The 19090-nt window shown below is 47.8% G+C and overlaps 1 protein-coding gene and 1 pseudogene across 1 annotated transcript; both read right to left on the reverse strand.

Annotated features, from left to right (window-relative positions):
• Positions 1-544: 544 nt before the first annotated feature.
• On the reverse strand, positions 545-19047 carry NOL9 (nucleolar protein 9). The gene is made up of 12 exons (XM_006048907.3): positions 18640-19047; positions 17389-17608; positions 16759-16886; positions 14210-14345; positions 13990-14086; positions 13352-13449; positions 8003-8164; positions 7527-7824; positions 6973-7084; positions 5312-5489; positions 4362-4495; positions 545-3788 (listed from the first exon to the last, which is right to left on the reverse strand). Exons 1-12 carry the CDS (start codon positions 19009-19011, stop codon positions 3639-3641), a joined length of 2085 nt encoding a protein of 694 aa, XP_006048969.2. The 5' UTR covers positions 19012-19047; the 3' UTR covers positions 545-3638.
• LOC112585354 lies at positions 15674-15820 on the reverse strand (annotated as a pseudogene).
• Positions 19048-19090: the final 43 nt, after the last annotated feature.

Below are 19090 nucleotides of genomic sequence, written 5' to 3' on the forward strand. Positions count from 1 at the left end.
CAGCCAAGTCTCGTTGCCTCTGCCAGGCCCCACCCTGGGGCCGAGGGCAGAGGGGCCAAGCGCTCGCTCAGGAAGAGGCAGTTACAGGCACAGACCCCCAGCCTGCTGGCTGGCTTCCTTTCTATTTGTACTCTTCTGGGAACAAAATTCTTGTTCCTGCTAATAGAGTCTCAAAGATAGTCCAGGAGAGACATAACATACATCCTTGAGCCTGGTGGTTCAGATGGTAAAGAATTTGCCTGCAATGCGGGAGATCGGGTTTGATCCTGGGTTGGGATCCCCTGGAGAAAGGAATGGCAGAGGCATGACTGCGTGGCTAACACTTGGAGCCCAAAAAGAGAAATGAAGCTAACTCCCCTTGGAGCTTACTCCACTTGCTAGTGAAACAGGAAAAAGGTGCGGGCGCTTGCAGGGCCCTCCCCTCTTCCCTGCCATGACACCGGTTTCACTACCCCCTTCCAATGTTTCTACCATTTCTTCTAAGCATTCAAACCATTTCCTGGAATAAAATGGTCTATCTATATATGGAACAAAATGACACAAATTTACATTCTCAAAAATATTTATTGATACAGAAGTTCACATGTAAGTGAAAAAAGCTGGATAGAAAACATACATACAATTGGACAAACAGGTTTGTAAAACACACAAACGCACATGTGCAGTTTAGAAAAATACTGGGTGAGACAGGTCACGGCGTCAACAGTGATAACATGGTGGTGGACTTCAGGATCGTTTCCTACACAGGTGAGCTGACTGCAGGATTTTAAAAGCAATAGCAGGGCTTATGAAAAACTCCCAGGGGCAGGTGACGATGGGTGGGAGCCTGAGCAGGACCCACAGCAGGAAGAACGGTGCCACTGCCTGGGGGCCGTGGCAAGATGTTTTCAGATGTGAACACTGAGTTTCCACTCCGACCCAAGGTGACTCTGAGGAACACAGTCTTCCTCCTGTCTGCTAGGATTTACAACCCAGCCAGAGAAAGGCCAAAGGCCAGGAGTTACTGCTAGGCCTGCTGTGGATGCATTTCACGCCTTCCTCATGCAGGGACCGGAGAGAAGCGCCACCCACCCATCTTAAAGAAGGTCACAGGCTCAAGTGAAACACCCCTCAAAGCTACACTGGCAGGTGGTGGCCCAGTCAGGACACGGACTTGGAGCTCCAACATCACAGCCTGCCATGGTAACAGCCACATGGCCTCACCCAAATCTAAGGGAAAGAATGAGCAGACAATCTAAAAATCACCATTCCGTGTCACTTGGTCCTCCTCACACCATCTTCTGGGCAGAAACCTGAGTATCCGCGAGGGTGGGGACCTGCCCATCACAGGGGTCCTGATATCAGCAAGGGGGGCCCCTTGGCTCAGCTGGGGCCTCACCACGTCCTCTCCACCCCCATATCCTCTCCAGGTGGCCAGTCTCAAGAGTTTGTTTTCTCAAAAGTCATAATCCCAAGGCCAGCTCACCTACTCCTCTCCCCTTTCTCAAACTTCAGTTCTACACTGGGGTCTCCAAGGACAAACTGGTTCCTGTCCCCAAGACCTACCTGGGGACAGATGGGAACAACAGAACTACCTTTCTTCACAAAATTAAATCAACCCTAAAATTGGAGGATTTTTTTCCACTTTTCATGTTTACCTGACCTAAAAACAGGTCTGAAGAATTGATTTTAACAAACCACAAAATCAGTGATTGAGGGTTTCCATGTTCTAAATCAGATACTAATTTGATTTTCTTAAAATAAGTTATGTACCGCTTTGACAATCACACAGAAATGACTAAGAGTTGTTTGGTTTTTCACGTCCCACTCAGCATGCGGGATCTTAGTTCCTCGACCACGGATTGAACCCTTGCCCCCTGCCATGGAAGCGCAGCGCTCTAACCAATGGACCACTAGGGAGGTCCCAGGAGTATTTGCCAAGTGTATCTCCAACACAGAGCCCTCACTGGCCATCCTGAAGCAACACACGCTGTGGAAGTGACAGAAGCCTGAACCATCAACGCTGATTATCCAACAGGCCCACACCCAGGGTGTGTGCACCGCTGCCCGTCTGACTGGCACACCCAGGCGCTGACCACAGGGCCGTCTCCAGCATCTCTAGACGCTGAGAAAGGCCTCCAGGGGCTCCTCCGCCATCTCCAGCCCCGCGTGGCCAGCTGACCAATGGCTGACAGCTCCCTCTAGTGGCAACGCTGTTTTCCTTACCAATGGGGACTGACGGGCAACCTTAAAGGCCCGCAGGAAACAGCCCACCAGGACTTAATGAGTCAGGATTCAATGAAAATGCAAATGACAGATCACCACTTTCATTCTTCCCAAGACTTACTGCTAAAAACCTTAAGCATCACTGTAATGATACAGGAACTTGTGAAGAAGGCAAAAAAAGTTGATGGTGGATCGACTGCAAAAGTCACCGCAAGGCCAAGACAGAACATGTATGTACAAGTTAAACTTAGATATAAATAAGATGCAACTAAGAAACTAGACTTTAAATGGTCTCTGAATAGCAAAGCCGATCCTGGAGGGTGAAAAGGGCTCTATGAGATGAGGGATCGGCCCCCAGAACACTGAAGACAATGATGATCAACACCTTAAATGGACGTAAACCGTAAAAACCCTCATCCTAACAGTGGTCCTTCGAGGTGTCCTGCTCGGAAGCTGGAATGCAGAGCACCAGGACGAAATGCTGCTTCTGTAGGCATCTCAGGGTCCTAAACGCAGACACGATGTGATGTGAACTGGCCCGCCTGTTTACCAAACCATTTCCAACCCTGGAGGTTAAAGAATGCTGACTCCGGAGAGAAGATGAAGAAGGGGGGCCCGCCATTTCCTCCGAAGCCCCTGGGAGTCCAACACCACCACTGGCATGGAGCTCGTGTCCAGCCACCGAAACCAACAGCAGGAGCTGCTCCGCTGGGCCTTGGTCCAAACAGCCTGGTTTCTGACTCTGCTCACTGTGCGTTTCCATCTCAGATGAGAAGTCAATCAGGACAAACTGAGTTTTAAAGAGGCCCCAGGACAAGCTTCCTGGGTTTCAGAGCATTTTTTCAAGGTAAAATTTTTCAGCATCAGATTTTTAAAAGATGAAGGGTTCTTGAGGCAAACTTTTATCTATCAAACCTTGAATAAATTTAACACCAAATATAAGCATAATCCTCAACCCATGTGTATGGAAGAGGCCAGGGAGCATCCAGTGAGCAGGGCTGGGAGCACCCCCCAAGCGAGGACCACAGGGCAACTCTGTACCTTTCTATGCTCTCCATCCCACCAGATGTCCTGCTTTCCCCTTTGAGACATTTCTGTGGTCTGGTTTCTCTTATTTTTATCCAGATACCAGCAACCAGGTCCTTGAAAAACTTCATGAGGAATCGACCATGTTCTGTTTCAATGATGCACGAACTCGTCCCTGCTTCTTGATTCCTTTAGAAAATGAAACAGAAGACTAGGAAAAACCTCTGTCATGTCGATTAAAGAGTGTACGTACTCTAAATGCATCCATGAGCTACGTAGGAAACACTGCACTGTTTGCTACGTAAGCACGCTGTTCTGTTCACGGTCACAGAACCCCATCGTCCACTGATGCCAGGCTGGAGATGGTCAAGCTTTCTGGGAGGAAGGTCCTTCCTGTATTAAGAACATCAGTATGTTTTTCGATAGAACTTAGGTTTGGGATGTCCTTTCTCTTTATACGTTGCCCCACTTTCTCTTGCTCCAATTTTCTCTGATGCTCCAGGAAGTTTAAAATTATAATCTGTTGTGACATAAGGTATGGTCCCTTCGAGCCCACCCTGAAATGGAAACACAGAGAAAACATGTGGGAACACTTAGAATCTGGCCAAGATGGAAGAGAGTATTAGATCGCTCCTAAGATCCTTAGCTCCCCTTCCTTGGAAGGGCCCACTTAAATTTCAACCCCCCAAACATGTCCAAAAGCAAGAGATGGGGCTCTCTCTTGAATCAGCAGGTGACAAGGGGGATACCGGCTGCCTCCTCAGCTGCCTACAGGTCTTGCCGTTTGATTTGGGGCCACACGGATGCCCTTGGCCAACGTGACCTTCCGTGACCTTCCCACAGGAGCCTATGAAGACTGTCTTCAGGAAGGGTCACCCTGGGGTCACCACCTCTGCCCTTTTTCTCCCACACCCATGCCTGAGATGACGGCTCCACCCGGGGCTCCTGCCCAAGGTGATGGGGACTCACACCCGAGACCTTCAGGCCATGCAGACATGTCACCCGGCCTTGTCCATCTCTATGAAGGAGTGTAAGCTTCCCAAACAAGAACCTGCTCTGTGACTCCCGGCCCAACTTCAGGTCCACACTTTGCCATGGACATGGCCAGCGAGCTCCAGGGCTGTACACACCTGGCTCTTGAGAACACACTGTGGGATGTTCACGGCCCCAACCAGCAGACAGTTCACGTGTCTCAGCTCCTCTGGGGGCACGGGAGTGAGGATGTGGTAAAGCCTCTTCTCCATGTCGATCCCCCTGCAAATCCCTTGAAGACACACAACACACAAGATTATCCTCCCCACCACTCAGAACTGCAGAACGGCTTATGAGTTTTCTAACGTCCTTGGTGCTACAGTGGAGAGGAATCCATCTGCCAATGCAGGGGACATGGGTTCCATCCCTGGTCCAGGACGATTCCATGTGCCGCGGAGCAACTAAACCCGTGCCCCGCAACTACCGAGCCCCTGCGTATGGTGAGAACAGATGAGATTGAGGAGTCTGACACTCTGAAACCAGAAGGCAACAGGCTGGTGTGTGGACTGTGATAAATGAAATGAAGGGGTGCCAAGCAGGACCCAGGGGCCTGACCCAAATACAGAGTGAATCTTTCAAGGACCATTCACGGCCAATGCAGGGTAGGAGGAGGAGTTGCGGGCGGAATGTCAGGGAACGGCTGATGGATCTATCAGGACCTCAGTGTTGGAGTGAAGTCTTAGATGCCAGGGAGACAGCTAAGCAGAAAAGTGACTGGTAACATGGGCTTGGAGCTCTGATGCTGTGCTGGAGAGCATGTACAGAGGTCAGCCTACAGTGGACTGAGAGCCGCAGAAAACATGTAAGATGAGAGGGAGGCCTGGCCAGGCCTTGAGGACTCCTGTGTTTAGAGGAGCTGGCAGGGCAAGCAAAGAAGAACCGCTTCCTTCCTGCCCCCTACCTCCCAGGGCCTACTTCACAGAGGACAGACAAGCTCTCTGACCACTCCAGGTAAGTGACAGCAACAAGGTCAAGCCCCGCTAATCTACAGCTGCTCAGGTGGGTCAATTTCAGTAGGTTTACACTCAGATTTTCCTCTCAGACTCACCAAACCCCACACAATCGCAGATGGGACTCTGGGCAAGCAGGATGGGCCCGCTGGCGTATCCCCTGACGTCATCCAAGATCTTGCAGAGCCCGACCCAGCTGGCATTCACGGCGTACAGGATGTGGGTGGGGGCCACATCAGCGTGGATGATCCGGAGCGCGACGGCATTGAAAGGGACCTGGAGGACACACACGCACCCCCTCCAGTGATCTGACTCCAAAGACTACTTGTGTCAGTAGTTTCTACAAGCTGACGAGTCAGCTATCTGAAGTTTTATCTGCCAAACTGCCCACCAAAACATATCTAAACGGAATGGAAATTGTTTAGTGTTTCACTGCTTTAGACTGAGAACCAAGGAAAATTACACAAAGCTCATGCACACCAACAACACTTGCTGGAAATCTAAATTGAATGCCTGCAACTCTGCCTAAAGAGACACATGAGACGCAAATTTGGGGACATTGGCATGAGCTGAAGGTAGGAGGGAGACTGAAAACTCATCACCAACAGGTCTTTGGGCGGAAGAAAGTAAACACCCACAGAGTGAGGAGAAGCCCCTAAGGGAATTACTGAATTAAGAAAATGGACCACCTTCCTGAGCACACAGTAAAGGACTACCTTTAACATGTAGCTCTCTGGGTAACTACACACTTTTAAAATAGCCAGATAAGTTTCAAGTCCAGTTACAGGGCATTGCCAATGAGTATAAACTAGAGCAAATCACCCAAAAAAACTGCCTTGGGTTCTTCAGTGGAGAGGGCTTGGAAGCCTGGGACCAATCTCACCAGTGGGCTTGGGCAACATGCTGCTGCCCCCTACCCCACACTCCCTGGTCATGGTCCCTGCCTGTGTGACCTCTGCCCAGCATCTCCACCTGCCTGCCTGCGTCCAGTCTTCTAGCTGTAAGTGGGGTGTGTACCAGCACCTTCCCCACAGGCTCAACAGAGCACCTGGCCCACTGTGTGCTCAGCACTGCGCAGGCCATACAGTGGAGTGAGGGCTCTGGTCCAGAGTCAGGCCACCTGGGCGCCAGCCAGTCCCAGCCCAGACTTTTCCTACGTCCTGTGGGCAAGCTGAGTCTGCCCCTGGCCTCAGTTCCATCATCTGTAAAGTGGGGGTAATAACAGGGCCTCGGTGAGTAGAGGACAGCACAGCACAGGGTGAGCACTTAGAAATGATACCTGTTGCTATTTGATTCTTCCATCATCTGGGACCCTAATACTATGGTGGTTTCTTCCCAAAACAGTCCTTCAGAGATTGGAATCCAAGATGCACATATTTTAGAGCTAGAATCAACCTGTGACAATATCTGAAACACGTTACGAGTGCCCTCTGGGCACACGCGCATCTACGAGGCCCATCACCACCACTCACAGCCCGAGTCACACGCGGCCAGTCGGCAGAAGGGTGGAGCTGGGCTGCAGGGTGTGGTCCCAGGGCCACCTCTGGTATCAGGCAGAACATTCCTGGTCAGGATGGAAACCAGGGTCAGCCCCTCTGGAGGTGGCTCCACTCCCACCAGATCCCTCAGCTCCCGACTGTAAAATGGGCACAGTCGGCACATCAACACCTCAGGGCTGAGGATGACATGAGTGAAGGGGTATAAAGAGGTGAGACGGGCACACAGGAAGCCGGACAGTCCCCCTGAGAGCTCAGGTTACCTGATAGGGGGTCAGACCGTGTACGGCACACAGTGGCTTCGGCACTGGGGGCTGCAACTGGCTCAGGTAACCCAGCACTGCCAGCTCACGGAGGATCCTGTTATGTGACTCTCTGAAAAGCAATCAGAGGGTGAGAGGCGCCTCCCGCTGTGATTCTCTGAAAAGCAATCAGAAGCTGAGAGGCCCGCCTCCCGCTGTGACTCTCTGAAAAGCAATCAGAAGCTGAGAGGCGCCTCCCGCTCCGAGACAGGGCCCACCTGTCCTGGCACAGCCCACGTCCCAACCTCGTGACGGTAGACCTTGCCTCTCCATAAACCCACAGGAGATCCTTCAGGTCAAAGCTCCTAGAGGGGCAAGCTGATCTGGAGGCCAATTCTGGGCATTTCCACTGGCAAAGGAACCATTCGGAACAGACCTGACTCTTCTCTGTAAACAGGTAGCTCTGACAGAGATCTGAAAGATTTTAGGGGACTGACCCCTTTGAAGGAATCGAGGACAGAAGGCCTTGTCAGACTGAAGAAAATGGAATTCTCCAGCCACGGTGGTTTGCTTACCTATTCCTGGACGTTTTTCCAGTCACAAACTCTGACTTCACGAACATCAGCTTGTATCCCGTAGACATAACTGGACTCTCTTTTTCTTCGTCAGCAAACTCCAAACTCTCAGCAAACTCGGGCAGGTGGAAACCTCTGTTTCTGACTCTGGACCTGCGTCTTGTGTACAAGCCGTCCATGTCGTCCACGAAATCGGGGGTGAGGTCTGGCATGTATTTACTCCGGTCCGAGCTAAACTGGACGACGTGGCTGGGTGACAGCAGGCGGATCAGGTCAATGAGAAGCAGGAGACCCTGGTCTGCGAGGAAGTCAACGACAGAGCCCAGTCAGTGCACATGGGTGGTGATGTGTGCCCATGAGAGGCTGAGACGAGGAGCCTCCTAAGGACCGGGCTTCAGCGCTAACGTCTAAAAGCCAAGCACGCACCCGTTCCCATCATCCAACACTTTCTGCCAGATACGCCTCCATGGACTTACCTGCCACCCAGCCCATGGTGTTGATGATAAGAGGGGACTCTCGCTTGTAGGAGCTGAAAACGTACTTTATTACCTCAATATAGTTTTCAAAGTTGTTTTTACAAGAAGTTTTCCCATAATAGACCATTTTCTGGGGTGTCCTCTGGTGGGTGAAAGGTGGTCCTAAGAAGATAAAGGTGAGAGTCATTAATCCATGAGAACCTAAGAGGTGGCAAGGGTTATGGTCCAGCCATGATCCCTGACAAAGCTGCTCAGGAAATCTGAGCCCATCGGACCCCTACAAATAGCTATGCTCTCACTTTTGGAAATCTAAGCTTTCAACTTCAAACACAGACACGCCTGCATTTATACACAGTTAATCCCAACTACGTCCTAATATGGTCATTCATTCAACAAACATCTACCGGGTGTCTGCTGCATGCTGGGCATTGTTCTAGATACTTAGGACACATTTGTGAACAGAAAAAACACCCCCACAGGGCGTACACACAATAATTAATACAACAGTAATCACTTGCTGGAATACAGTACTTGCCATGTCCTACATGTGCTACACAGAGTCTCTAGTTTTCATAAACCCCTATGACACAGGTAGTATTTACTTTCTCGATTTTTACAGACCTTGACCAAGGTCACACAGCTAGTAGGGATCAGTGGGACCTGAACTCAAGCAGCCCAGCTTTAGAGGACACACCCTCATCAAAACAGCAGTCTGTCCCATCCCCTCTGGTCAGGGCTGCGGCCGGGGCCAGCGCTCATGGCAGGCAGGTGACCAGGACCACGGCGCAACACAGTCACAAGGGCCTCGGTCAGTGTGGCTGGTGCGAGGCCACCTAGGGAAGAGCTGGCAAGGCGCCCCTCAAACTTGGAGTCAGGGGACCTGGGGCAGCCCACAACTGAGAGAGGCCTGCATGGTCTAGGGACTGAGCAAGTGCAAAAGGAATGAACAAATATGTAAGTACACTGAGAATAAGTGCAGCCAGGGTTCTCACCACTGGAAAAGGGGCTGATAAATGTGGAAGGGGGAAGGTTAACTAGGAGGCACCCTGGGTGTGAGATTAGGATCTGAATGATCACAATTCCTCACTGGTCCAGTGGTTAGGACTCTGTGCCTCTACTGCAGGGGACCGGGTTGGATCCCTGGTCAGAGAACAAGATCCCAAAAGCCATGGAGATTGGCCAAAAAAAAAAAAAGAAAAGAATGATCAGTGCAAATTCATGGCTCTTAATAAACAGAAACCTATACAAAGACATAAAAATATGTATTTACATATATGTGTACAAGTACGTACACATATTATGTATGTACATATATGACATGTATGGGTTTAAGTATATGTATATTCCCTAACTGTCATGTATGGATGTGAGAGTTGGACTGTGAAGAAAGCTGAGAGCTGAAGAATTAATGCTTTTGAACTGTGGTGTTGGAGAAGACTCTTGAGAGTCCCTTGGACTGCAAGGAGATCCAACCAGACCATTCTGAAGGAGATCAGCCCTGGGATTTCTTTGGAAGGAATGAGGCTGAAGCTGAAACTCCAGTACTTTGGCCACCTCATGCGAAGAGTTGACTCATTGGAAAAGACTCTGATGCTGGGAGGGATTGGGGGCAGGAGGAGAAGGGGACGACAGAGGATGAGATGGCTGGATGGCATCACCGACTCGATAGACATGAGTCTGAGTGAACTCCGGGAGTTGGTGATGGACAGGGAGGCCTGGCGTGCTGCGATTCATGGGGCCGCAAAGAGTCGGACACGACTGAGCGACTGAACTGAACTGAACTAACTGTCCACCGAGGGGCTTTGGAAGCAATGACGCCCAGAAGAAAACAAAAACACCACACCTAGTTAGATCACAAAACACTATCTTAAGCAACTGATCAAAGCTAACATCTCTGGTAACAGGACAAACTGACAGTGTGTTGATATGACAGAGAACACAGCGTCACTTCTAGATCTAAAGATGGGAAAACCCACAAATGTACTCTTCAAACTGTCAAGGTCATAGAAGATTAGAAAAACCAGATAACAGTCTCCATATTAAAGAAAACTAAAGGTTTTTAAGTGCGCACTGGGCCTACACAGATGACTGAGACAAAAGGGACAAAACCGAGTAACTACACTATAGCAATGTCGCCATCCTGATTTTGGTGGTTGTATTTATGATGATGTACCAGTGTCCTTGTTTTTAAAAATATGGTAAAAGGGGGGGGGGAATTAAATAGGACAGAGAAAATGTAAAAAGAGGAACAATGAAATCAGCTAAAAGAGAGGAATTTCCTGGCGGTCCAACAGTTAGGACTCTGCGCTTCCACTGCTGGGAGCCTGGGTTTGATCCCTGATTGGGGAATCTAAGCTCCCACAAGCTGCACTGCATGTGCAGTGCAAAACAACAACAACAACAAAATTATTAAAAAAGAAAAACAAAACACACACCACATACACACACACAAAAACTTTTTAAATAAGAAAAAACAAACAACAAAATCGCACAAAAATCAGTATGTTCCTACATACCAGCAATTAACAATCTGAAAAGGGAATTAGAATAGCAATTGCATTTACAATAACTACAGAATTAAATCCTTAGAAGTGAATCTAATCAAGGAGGTAAAATATTGCTGAAAGAAATTAAAGAAGACATAAAAAATTAGAAAGACATCCTGTGTTCATGGATAGGAAAATGTTAATACTACGTCATCTACAGATTGAATGCAATCCTTGGGACTTCCCTGGTGGCCCAGTGATGAAGACTCTGCTTCCATTGCAGGGCGTAAGTTCAATCCAAGGTCGGGGAACTAAGATCCCACATGCCTCACCACCCAGCCAAGTGAAAAACAAGATTGAATACAATCCCAGTCAAAATTCTAACAGCCCTTTCCCCAGAAATGAAAAAGCCTATTCTAATATTCATATGGAATTGCAAAGGGTCTCAAAATGACCAATCTTGAGAAAGAATAAAGCTGGAGGATTCACATTTCCCAATTTTGAACTTCTTACAAAGGTACGGTAATTAAAAGTGTGGTAGTGGCCTAAGGGCTATGTGTAAACCAATGGAATAAAGAGCACGAAAAAAAAAAAATCCTTGCATGCACGTGCTTCCCAGGTGGCGCTAGTGGTAAAGCACCCACCTGCCAACGCAGGAGACACAGAACTGTAGGTTCCATCCCTGGGTTGGGAAGATCCCCTGGAGGAGGGCATGGCAACCCACTCCAGTATTGTTGCCTGGAGAATCTCATGGACAGAGAAGCCTGGTGGGCTACAGACCATGGGGTCGCAAAGAGTCGGACATGACTGAAGCAACTCAGCACGCACTGATGTATGGATGTGTGGTCAGATGATTTTCAACATGGGTGTCAAGACCATTCATTGTGGAAAGAACAAATAGATAGTGAAAACTGGACATCCGTGTACATAAGGACGAAGTGAGACCCTTCTCTTGTGTCAAACACAAAATGTAACTCAAAATCATCAAAGACCTAAGTGCTAGAGGTAAAACTTGCAGAATTCCTAGAAGAAAACATTACGTAAAATCTTTATGAGACTAGATTTAGTAACAACTTCATGGATGATCCAAAAAGCATAGGCAGCAAAAACATAAAAATTAAGAACTTTTGTGCATTTAAGGATATTGTCAAAAACAAATAAAATGACAGAGTATCTGCAAATTGCATATCTAGCAAAGAATTAACATCCAGAATATATACAGAACTCCTAAAACTCAACAAAAACAAAGAACCCAATTCAACAGTGGGCAAAGGACTAAAACAGCCATTTCTCCCAAGCAGACGTACAAATGGCCAATAAACATATGGAAAGAGGCTTAACACCATTAGTCATTAGGGAAATGCAAACCAAGACCAAAAAGAGATTACTTCCATCCACAAGAAAGGCCATGATCAAAATAACAAGTGTTGTTGAAGATGTAGAGAAATCAGAACCCTTGTGAATTACTGATGGGAACGTAAAACAGTGCAGCTGCTGTAGAACAGTCTGGCAGTTTCTCAAAAAGTTAAACATGACCACTCGTGGGTGTGTATGTATGTGTGTATATATATCCAAAGGAATTGAAAGCGGTGACTTGAAAAGATAGTTGTAACCAATATTCATGGCACCATTAGTCACAACAGGCAGAAAACTAGAACCAATACAGGGGCTTCCCTGGTAGTCCAGTGGTGGAATCTGCCTGCCAATGCCAGGGACAGAGTTTGATCCGTGATGATACCACATGTCGTGGAGCAACTAAGCCCTGGCGCCCTAGAGCCCGTGCACTGCAACAAGAGAAGCCACCACAATAAGAAGCCTGCCCACCACAACAAAGAGTAGCCCCCACTTGCTGCAACTCGAGAAAGCCCATGTGTAGCAATGAAGACCCAGCACCATCAAAAATAAATAAATAAAAACACAGTTAAAAAGATAGACAAAATGTGATACACATACATTGGAATGATTTTCAACCACAAGAAGGAGTTAATTTTGATATATGCTACAACTCAATGGACATGAGTCTGAGCAAGCTCCGGGAGATGGTGAAGGACAGGGAAGCCAGGCGTGCTGCAGTCCATGGGGTTGCAAAGAGTCGGACATGACTGAAGTACCAAACAATATGAACAGACCTTGAAACCTTATACTTAGTGAAAACAGCCTGACACAGGAGCACAAGTACTGCATGATTTCACTTAGATGAGGTGCCCAGAACAGGCAGATTCACAGGGAGGGCCAGGCAGCACACCAGAGGTCCTCAGAGGCTGGAAGGGGATGCACTGTTATTTAATGGACACAGCATTTCAGTCCAGGACAAGGAAAATGTTTTGGAGGTAGACAGTGATAATGATTATACAGCGCTTCGAATGTGTTTGATGGCATGGTACTGTACATGTATCAATAGTCAAAATGATAAATAACATGTTATGTACATTTTTGTATTAAAAAAAGCAGCATGGGACTCTGATTTGGATTCTGAAACATAAAAAGGGTATTAATAGGGTAACTAATGGATTTTGAAAAAATCTATAGATTAGTTAATAGTATTATATCAATGTCAATTTCTTGGTTGAGATCATTGTGTAGCATTATGTAAGATGCTCATATTAGAGGAAAGTGTTTCTAATTTACATAAAATAAAAGGGATGGTAGTTCCATTTATTAAAATAGAACCCTAGAAAGGTATCATTGGGTTTTTAGGGGGTTTTTTTTTGAGACCAGAGGAATTCTTATGGGAAGACCATAAGTTTCATGGGGAGATGTATTCATCTTTTTATATTTTATACTTTTGTACTCTTTGACTTTCTTGTATCATTACTTTTGTACTGTGTAAAACCAAGACATTTAAGAAATGCAGAATACATACCTAGAACTGGTTCTGTAATATTAAGCAAAGAAATGCAACCTGGAGGAGTAAATTCTGTCTGCCCCAGATCACATTCCAAATAATCAACGCAGGATATACTGAAAATTAAAAAGAAAGAAATCTTAACTCATTTTATTTACCATGTCCAAGGTAAATCAGAACATAAAGATTTTGTGTGACACACGGGCATACCCCACCCCGCACAGCCTTGCAGGCAGAATGCTCCGAAGATGATACCAGCATAGAGAAAATATCAGTGAAAACGGGATGCAGGCCTGGCTACAGTGTCCATTTGCTATATGGATACAACTCTGCCTTTCCTCAAACTTTATTTTTTAAATACGACAGACTTTATCCCTGCTCTGACTCTCTGGGTTTGGACAAAAACAGATTCTGAGATCAACTGATGGCTCTCGTGAGCTCTCCGACAGGCAAGGTGGGCACACCTGAGAGTGCCATAGCTGCACCCCAAACGGCACAACCAGGAGGCCCCCCTCGGCTAAGCGGCTCTGTACAGACTTGCATGTCATCTCTATGGAGGAGCTGAGATGCGATCCCGTCTAGCTTCTCAAATCACAAATCCTACTTCCTGCTGAAAGTCTGGCAATATGTCACAACAGGATTAAAAACACTCTTACCTATTTAACAGCTGGTTAATGAGGTATCTATTAAATGTTGACTTTCCAATGTCCTGGCAGCCACAAACCAGAATGACGGGACAGCTGTCTGCTTCTTCTGGAGGGGAAACAAACATTGACCCCTGACATGAGCTGTCATCTTTAGGACTCTGATCATGAACAGTAATCCTCTGAGGCTCTGGTGGACGAACGCTAGACTACATCAGTTGGTATCACTTACCGCTAGAAATGCTCACTAACTCTTCCATGACTGCAAAGGCGCTCTCCGTTAAACGCAAGCCAGTTTTTTTTTTCTCTCTTCTAATACCCACAGATCTCAAGGCAAAATACTCAGAGTTAATCTGGAAAGTCCGGACCTGAAAATGATAACATAATGTGCTTCTTTTACTTTGGTTCAAAATTAATAAGCCTCAAATAGTTGTGAGCTACAAAAGATAACTTTGGGGACTTCCTTGGTGGTCCCATTGGCTAAGACTCCACACCCCTAATGCAAAGGGCCCGGGTTTGATCCCTGGTTAGGGAACTAGATCCCACAAGCCACAAATGGGACTTCGTATGCCATAACTAAACATCCTGAGAGGTGCAACTAAGACCTGTTGAGGCTAGATAAATAAACATTAAAAAGGAGAAAAAAGATAACTCTGATCCCTCCTTTCGTCTCACCACTCAGTTGATTCTCAACTATCAATCTCTGAGGGAAAAATAAGAACATCTTATAAAATGAGATAATCTAAAGGTTACTCTCTGCCTTATATGAAAATACAATTCCAGAATGTACTAACACATAGGCATGGGGGGAGGAGGAAGTTATCCAAAAAAGATCATAAGGAATCTAAATAGTGGTGCTTGAGTAAGTTGCAGGAAAACAAAACAAAACTGAAAGTAAGTAAAAAAGAACAAGTTTGATCACAGCACCTGAAATACTCACTGCCAGGTGGGGTCTCCATGTCCACCGCTGTGGCCCTCCGTGGCCCTCCCAGGCTGCTAGATTCTGCACTGGACTAAATTAACGTGACCACAGGAGCCCATGCATCATCCTGCCCGCATTTCTTAGCTTCTCCTTCCATGTCAAACCCCCAACCCCTGCCTACTCCCTATGCCTCCGCTCAGTGATCCCCCGAACCATTTCACAGAGTAAGAGGAAACAATCAGAAGAGAGCTTCCCTTCTCCATCCCTGTCCTGGGCATTTCCTCCAGCCACTCTCAAGGAAGCGCCTCTGCTCCCAAGGCCAACAGACCACACAGACACTGGAACCCCTCCCTCCATCCTCTCCCCACGGCACCATCAGCGTGCTCTTCTGTGGCTTTTTCCTACAAGCTGTGTTCAAGCATGTGGTTTTTTCCATCCATCTTAACAAAACCCAGAACTCTCTTGACCAGGTTTACTCTTCCAACCTGTTTCATCTCTTTCTTTCCTTTATAGCTAAACTCTCTAAAAGCAAAATCCCTAACCACTGAACCCTTGAGCTCCTCCTTCCCCAGCCCTTGATTCCATTCCAATCAGGCTGGTCTGCTCAGCAATGCCATAAAACCACCCTGTCCAGAAGGTGAGCCTGCACGCAATTCCTTTCTCAGGCTTCATCTCACCATCAGCAACGTCGGGCACCCCCACTTCCTTCAGAGGCTCCCTGATTACACTCACCTGCTCTCCTTTAACATGAGCACTACCACTCCTCAGTCTCTCTGTTGCTCCTCAGGCTCAGACCTTGAACTTATCATTTCTACCTGCATCAACTTCTCGGTGTCATTATCCCATCTCATGGGCTTTGGAACCCTATTCTGATAAGAACAGATACTACACTTGATCTTAGTCCAAAGGCCAAGAAGCGATGGAACCCTATTCTACTGAAAGCACCCAAATTTACATTTGAAACCTCTTCTCTGGGCTTCCTGGGTGGCTCAGTAGTAAAGAACCCTCCTGCCAATGCAGGAGACATAAGAGACACAGGTTCAATCCCTGGGTCAGGAAGATCCCTTGGAGGTAGGCATGGCAACCCATTCCAGTATTCTTGCCTGGAGAATCCCATGGACACAGAAGCCTGGCTGCAGTCCCTAGGGCTGCAAAGACTCAGACACAACTGAAGTGACTCAACACACACCCATGCACACAACCTCTTCTCTGAATTTGACTCACACATTCAACCGCCCAGCAGGCATCTCCAATTGGATGTCTAAGAGGCATCTTTCAGCTACTGACCTAAGTCTCCTCCTACAGCCCCATGTCTCGGCGCACTCAGACAGTCCGGCCAAAAAACCTGCTGCTGCTCCCTGATTCCTCCTCACATCTCACATGAAGTCTGATGTTCCTATAGATTTGGCTCAATTTACTGGCTCATGGGAGACAATTTTAGGAACCAATCTGACTTCAGGAAATTAATAGTAAGGACATCAAAAATTTGGAAATGAGGAAAGGAAGAGATGGGAGAAAGTGTAAGTATGCCGAAATTACTCAGAATTTATAAAGAATTCATACTGTCTCAAGTTAGTGAATCAAAATATAAAGATAACCATTTTAAAAATATCAAAAGGCATTTAATCAACTATAACAGAAAATGGTGACTTTATCTGGGGAATGAAGCTAAGTGGGGTAGAAGAGACAATTTTTCCGATATATCCTTCTATTGACTTTTTTTACTGTACACACGTGTTAAATTCTGTATGACCTACAGCACAATATGACAGACAGATAAGACTAGGGGCATCCTACATAGTCATCTGACTGTTTTGGTGAAAGTAATGAACAAAACTCTGAATGAAAACTGGTTCTACCTCTTGTACGAAAATGTAAGATAAACCTGGATGGCTGATTATAAAGTTCACGGTGGAGGTTTTCAGACGTTCCAGCAACACGATGGAACACAGAGGAGAAAAACTGCTCATCAAACAATATCTGTCATCTGTAAAGAGAGACATAAGCTGCCTTAGAAACAGCACTCCATCAAACGCTATGCCCCGCGGGACTTTCCTCTCCTCTGCTAAAGTCCACACCTTTTGAGACTAGGAATTATGTATGAGAGCCTTTTTCAGGAGGCCATACTGCATGACAGAAACACACCTGGATGGAGAAATCAATCCAGGTTTGTTACCTAAACACTGTGCGGCCTTGGGTGGCTTTCCTCATCTGTGAAATGGTAAAAATAGCTTCACTCTCCAGACCTTGGTGAGGGTTTAAATACATATAGTAAAGAGTGCAAGTGTGAGGCCACAGTAAACAACTAAAAATTATTCGCCTTGGGTCTTCCCTGGTGCTCCAGTGGTTAAGACTCCAAGCTTCCACTGTAGGGGACATGGCTTCTATCAAGGGAACTAAGACCCCACATGCTGCAGGGTGCGGACAAAAAAAAAAAAGTTTTTGCCTTATGATACATCCTCAGTAAGTCACTCAGTTCTCTTCATTACCTTGGTTCAGATAAGGTCTGAGCAGAATTCGGGCTTCTCTTTTCATCTCCTTCTTGCTTTTCTCATGCACTGAATAATGAACAGCATTGATGGTCAGGCGAGAGTGGGTGTAGGTGGAGAAGACATTTTGGGCAGGCTGGCCCTGGCTGATGGTAAAACCAAACACCTGCACCTGGCCGTAGAGGCAGGTCACACGACAGATCCCACTAAAAGTAAAGCCCTAGAGGGGACGAAAAAAGAAAGGAAAAATAAGGTTACAGATTCTGCTACCAATGACAGAAAACTTCTAAGATTTTAATTGGCTCTTCAGGTTATCAAAAGGAGATGAATTTAAAAAAGAGAGAGATGAATTGCTAAGTAACAGAATAACTTGTAGGTAATGATGTATTTTAAACTAATAGATTAAAATGTGAATACTTTTAATCTAAGATCATATCCTGGAGCAGCCAAAGGGACAGTCTGATGCACACTGACCTAAGGGGGCCCCCTGAACTTAGTTCTGCTGTTCTCACGGCTCCCCGTCCTTACAAAGCTACAGTGCGGGGGACCTCCCAGACTAACGTCCAGGTGAAGGGTTTGACTGCTGGCTCTGCTTCCACTTATATCTTTCCGGCAGGTTACTTGAGCAATGTTCTGTGTTTTTTTTTAAACATTTCTAGTGGTAATGACTCCATAGAGCATGTAGCACTAAATGAGTTCAGATACCCACAACACTTAGAGCCTGACATTTCTGAGCACTCGATAAATGCAACCTATTATTACTATTAAAGTCCTTTCAGCCCCAAAGACGGAGAAAGCAATGGCACCCCACTCCAATACTCTTGCCTGGAAAATCCCATGGACGGAGGAGCCTGGTGGGCTGCAGTCCATGGGGTCGCTAAGAGACGGACACGACTGAGCGACTTCACTTTCACTTTTCACTTTCATGCACTGGAGAAGGAAATGGCAATCCACTCCAGTGTTCTTGCCTGGAGAATCTCAGGGACGGGGGAGCCTAGTGGGCTGCTGTCTATGGGGTCGCACAGAGTCGGACACGACTGAAGCGACTTGGCGGCAGCAGCAGCCCCAAAGACCTAGAATTCCCTCAGGAGGATCCTTGTTACCCTCTGTCCAGCACCACAGCCCGAGGAATGCGCCTGACCCGCGGACAGAGTACCCGCAGGGGGAAAAGGGCCTCTCCCAGCCTGCAGCTCCCGGGGCTGTATCCCCATCCTCCCGCGCTGCCCGCCCGGCTCCCCCGGCGCGACCCACCTGCCCCAGCGGCAGCAGCAGGACAGCGCGGCCCGAGCCAGCCGGCCGCACCGGCGGGATGGGGAGGATCGCGGGACCACTCGGGACCGGGTCTTCGGCCGGCTCGGGGCTGGAGGCCCGCCCGCGAGCCGAGATCTTCAGCCTCTGGAGCGCCGCGTCGCCGGACACCAGACAGCCGCCCTGCAGCCAGTCCGAGCCGGCTGCCTGGGCCTGCAGCAGCCGTCGCCGAAGCCGCCTTCGGCTGCGCCAGCGCAGGTTCCGGAGCCGGCGGCGGGGCCGGCGGCTGAGGATGAGCTGGGGCCGGGCCTTGCGGGCCCGCAGCCACGTGTGGCGGGAGGGAACCCGCTTGAGCAGCAGTAAGGAGTCCGCCATGCTGGCTGCCGGGGCCGGTCGCTCGAGAATCTCGCGAGATCCCAACGCTCCGCCCTGAGGCCCGTCAAGGGTCTGGAAG

The sequence above is a fragment of the Bubalus bubalis genome, chromosome 5 (genome assembly GCF_019923935.1).
Source record: "Bubalus bubalis isolate 160015118507 breed Murrah chromosome 5, NDDB_SH_1, whole genome shotgun sequence".
Lineage (NCBI taxonomy): Eukaryota > Metazoa > Chordata > Mammalia > Artiodactyla > Bovidae > Bubalus > Bubalus bubalis.

Coding starts and splice junctions, on each gene's coding strand:
- NOL9 (XM_006048907.3), bottom strand. CDS start 19,011: ATGGCGGACTCCTTACTGCTGCTCAAGCGGGTTCCCTCCCGCCACACG. Junction 8,165..13,351: donor TATTACAGAACCAGTTCTAG/GTATGTATTCTG, acceptor TTATCTTCTTAG/GACCACCTTTCACCCACCAG. Junction 7,825..8,002: donor CACCATGGGCTGGGTGGCAG/GTAAGTCCATGG, acceptor ACTTCCTCGCAG/ACCAGGGTCTCCTGCTTCTC.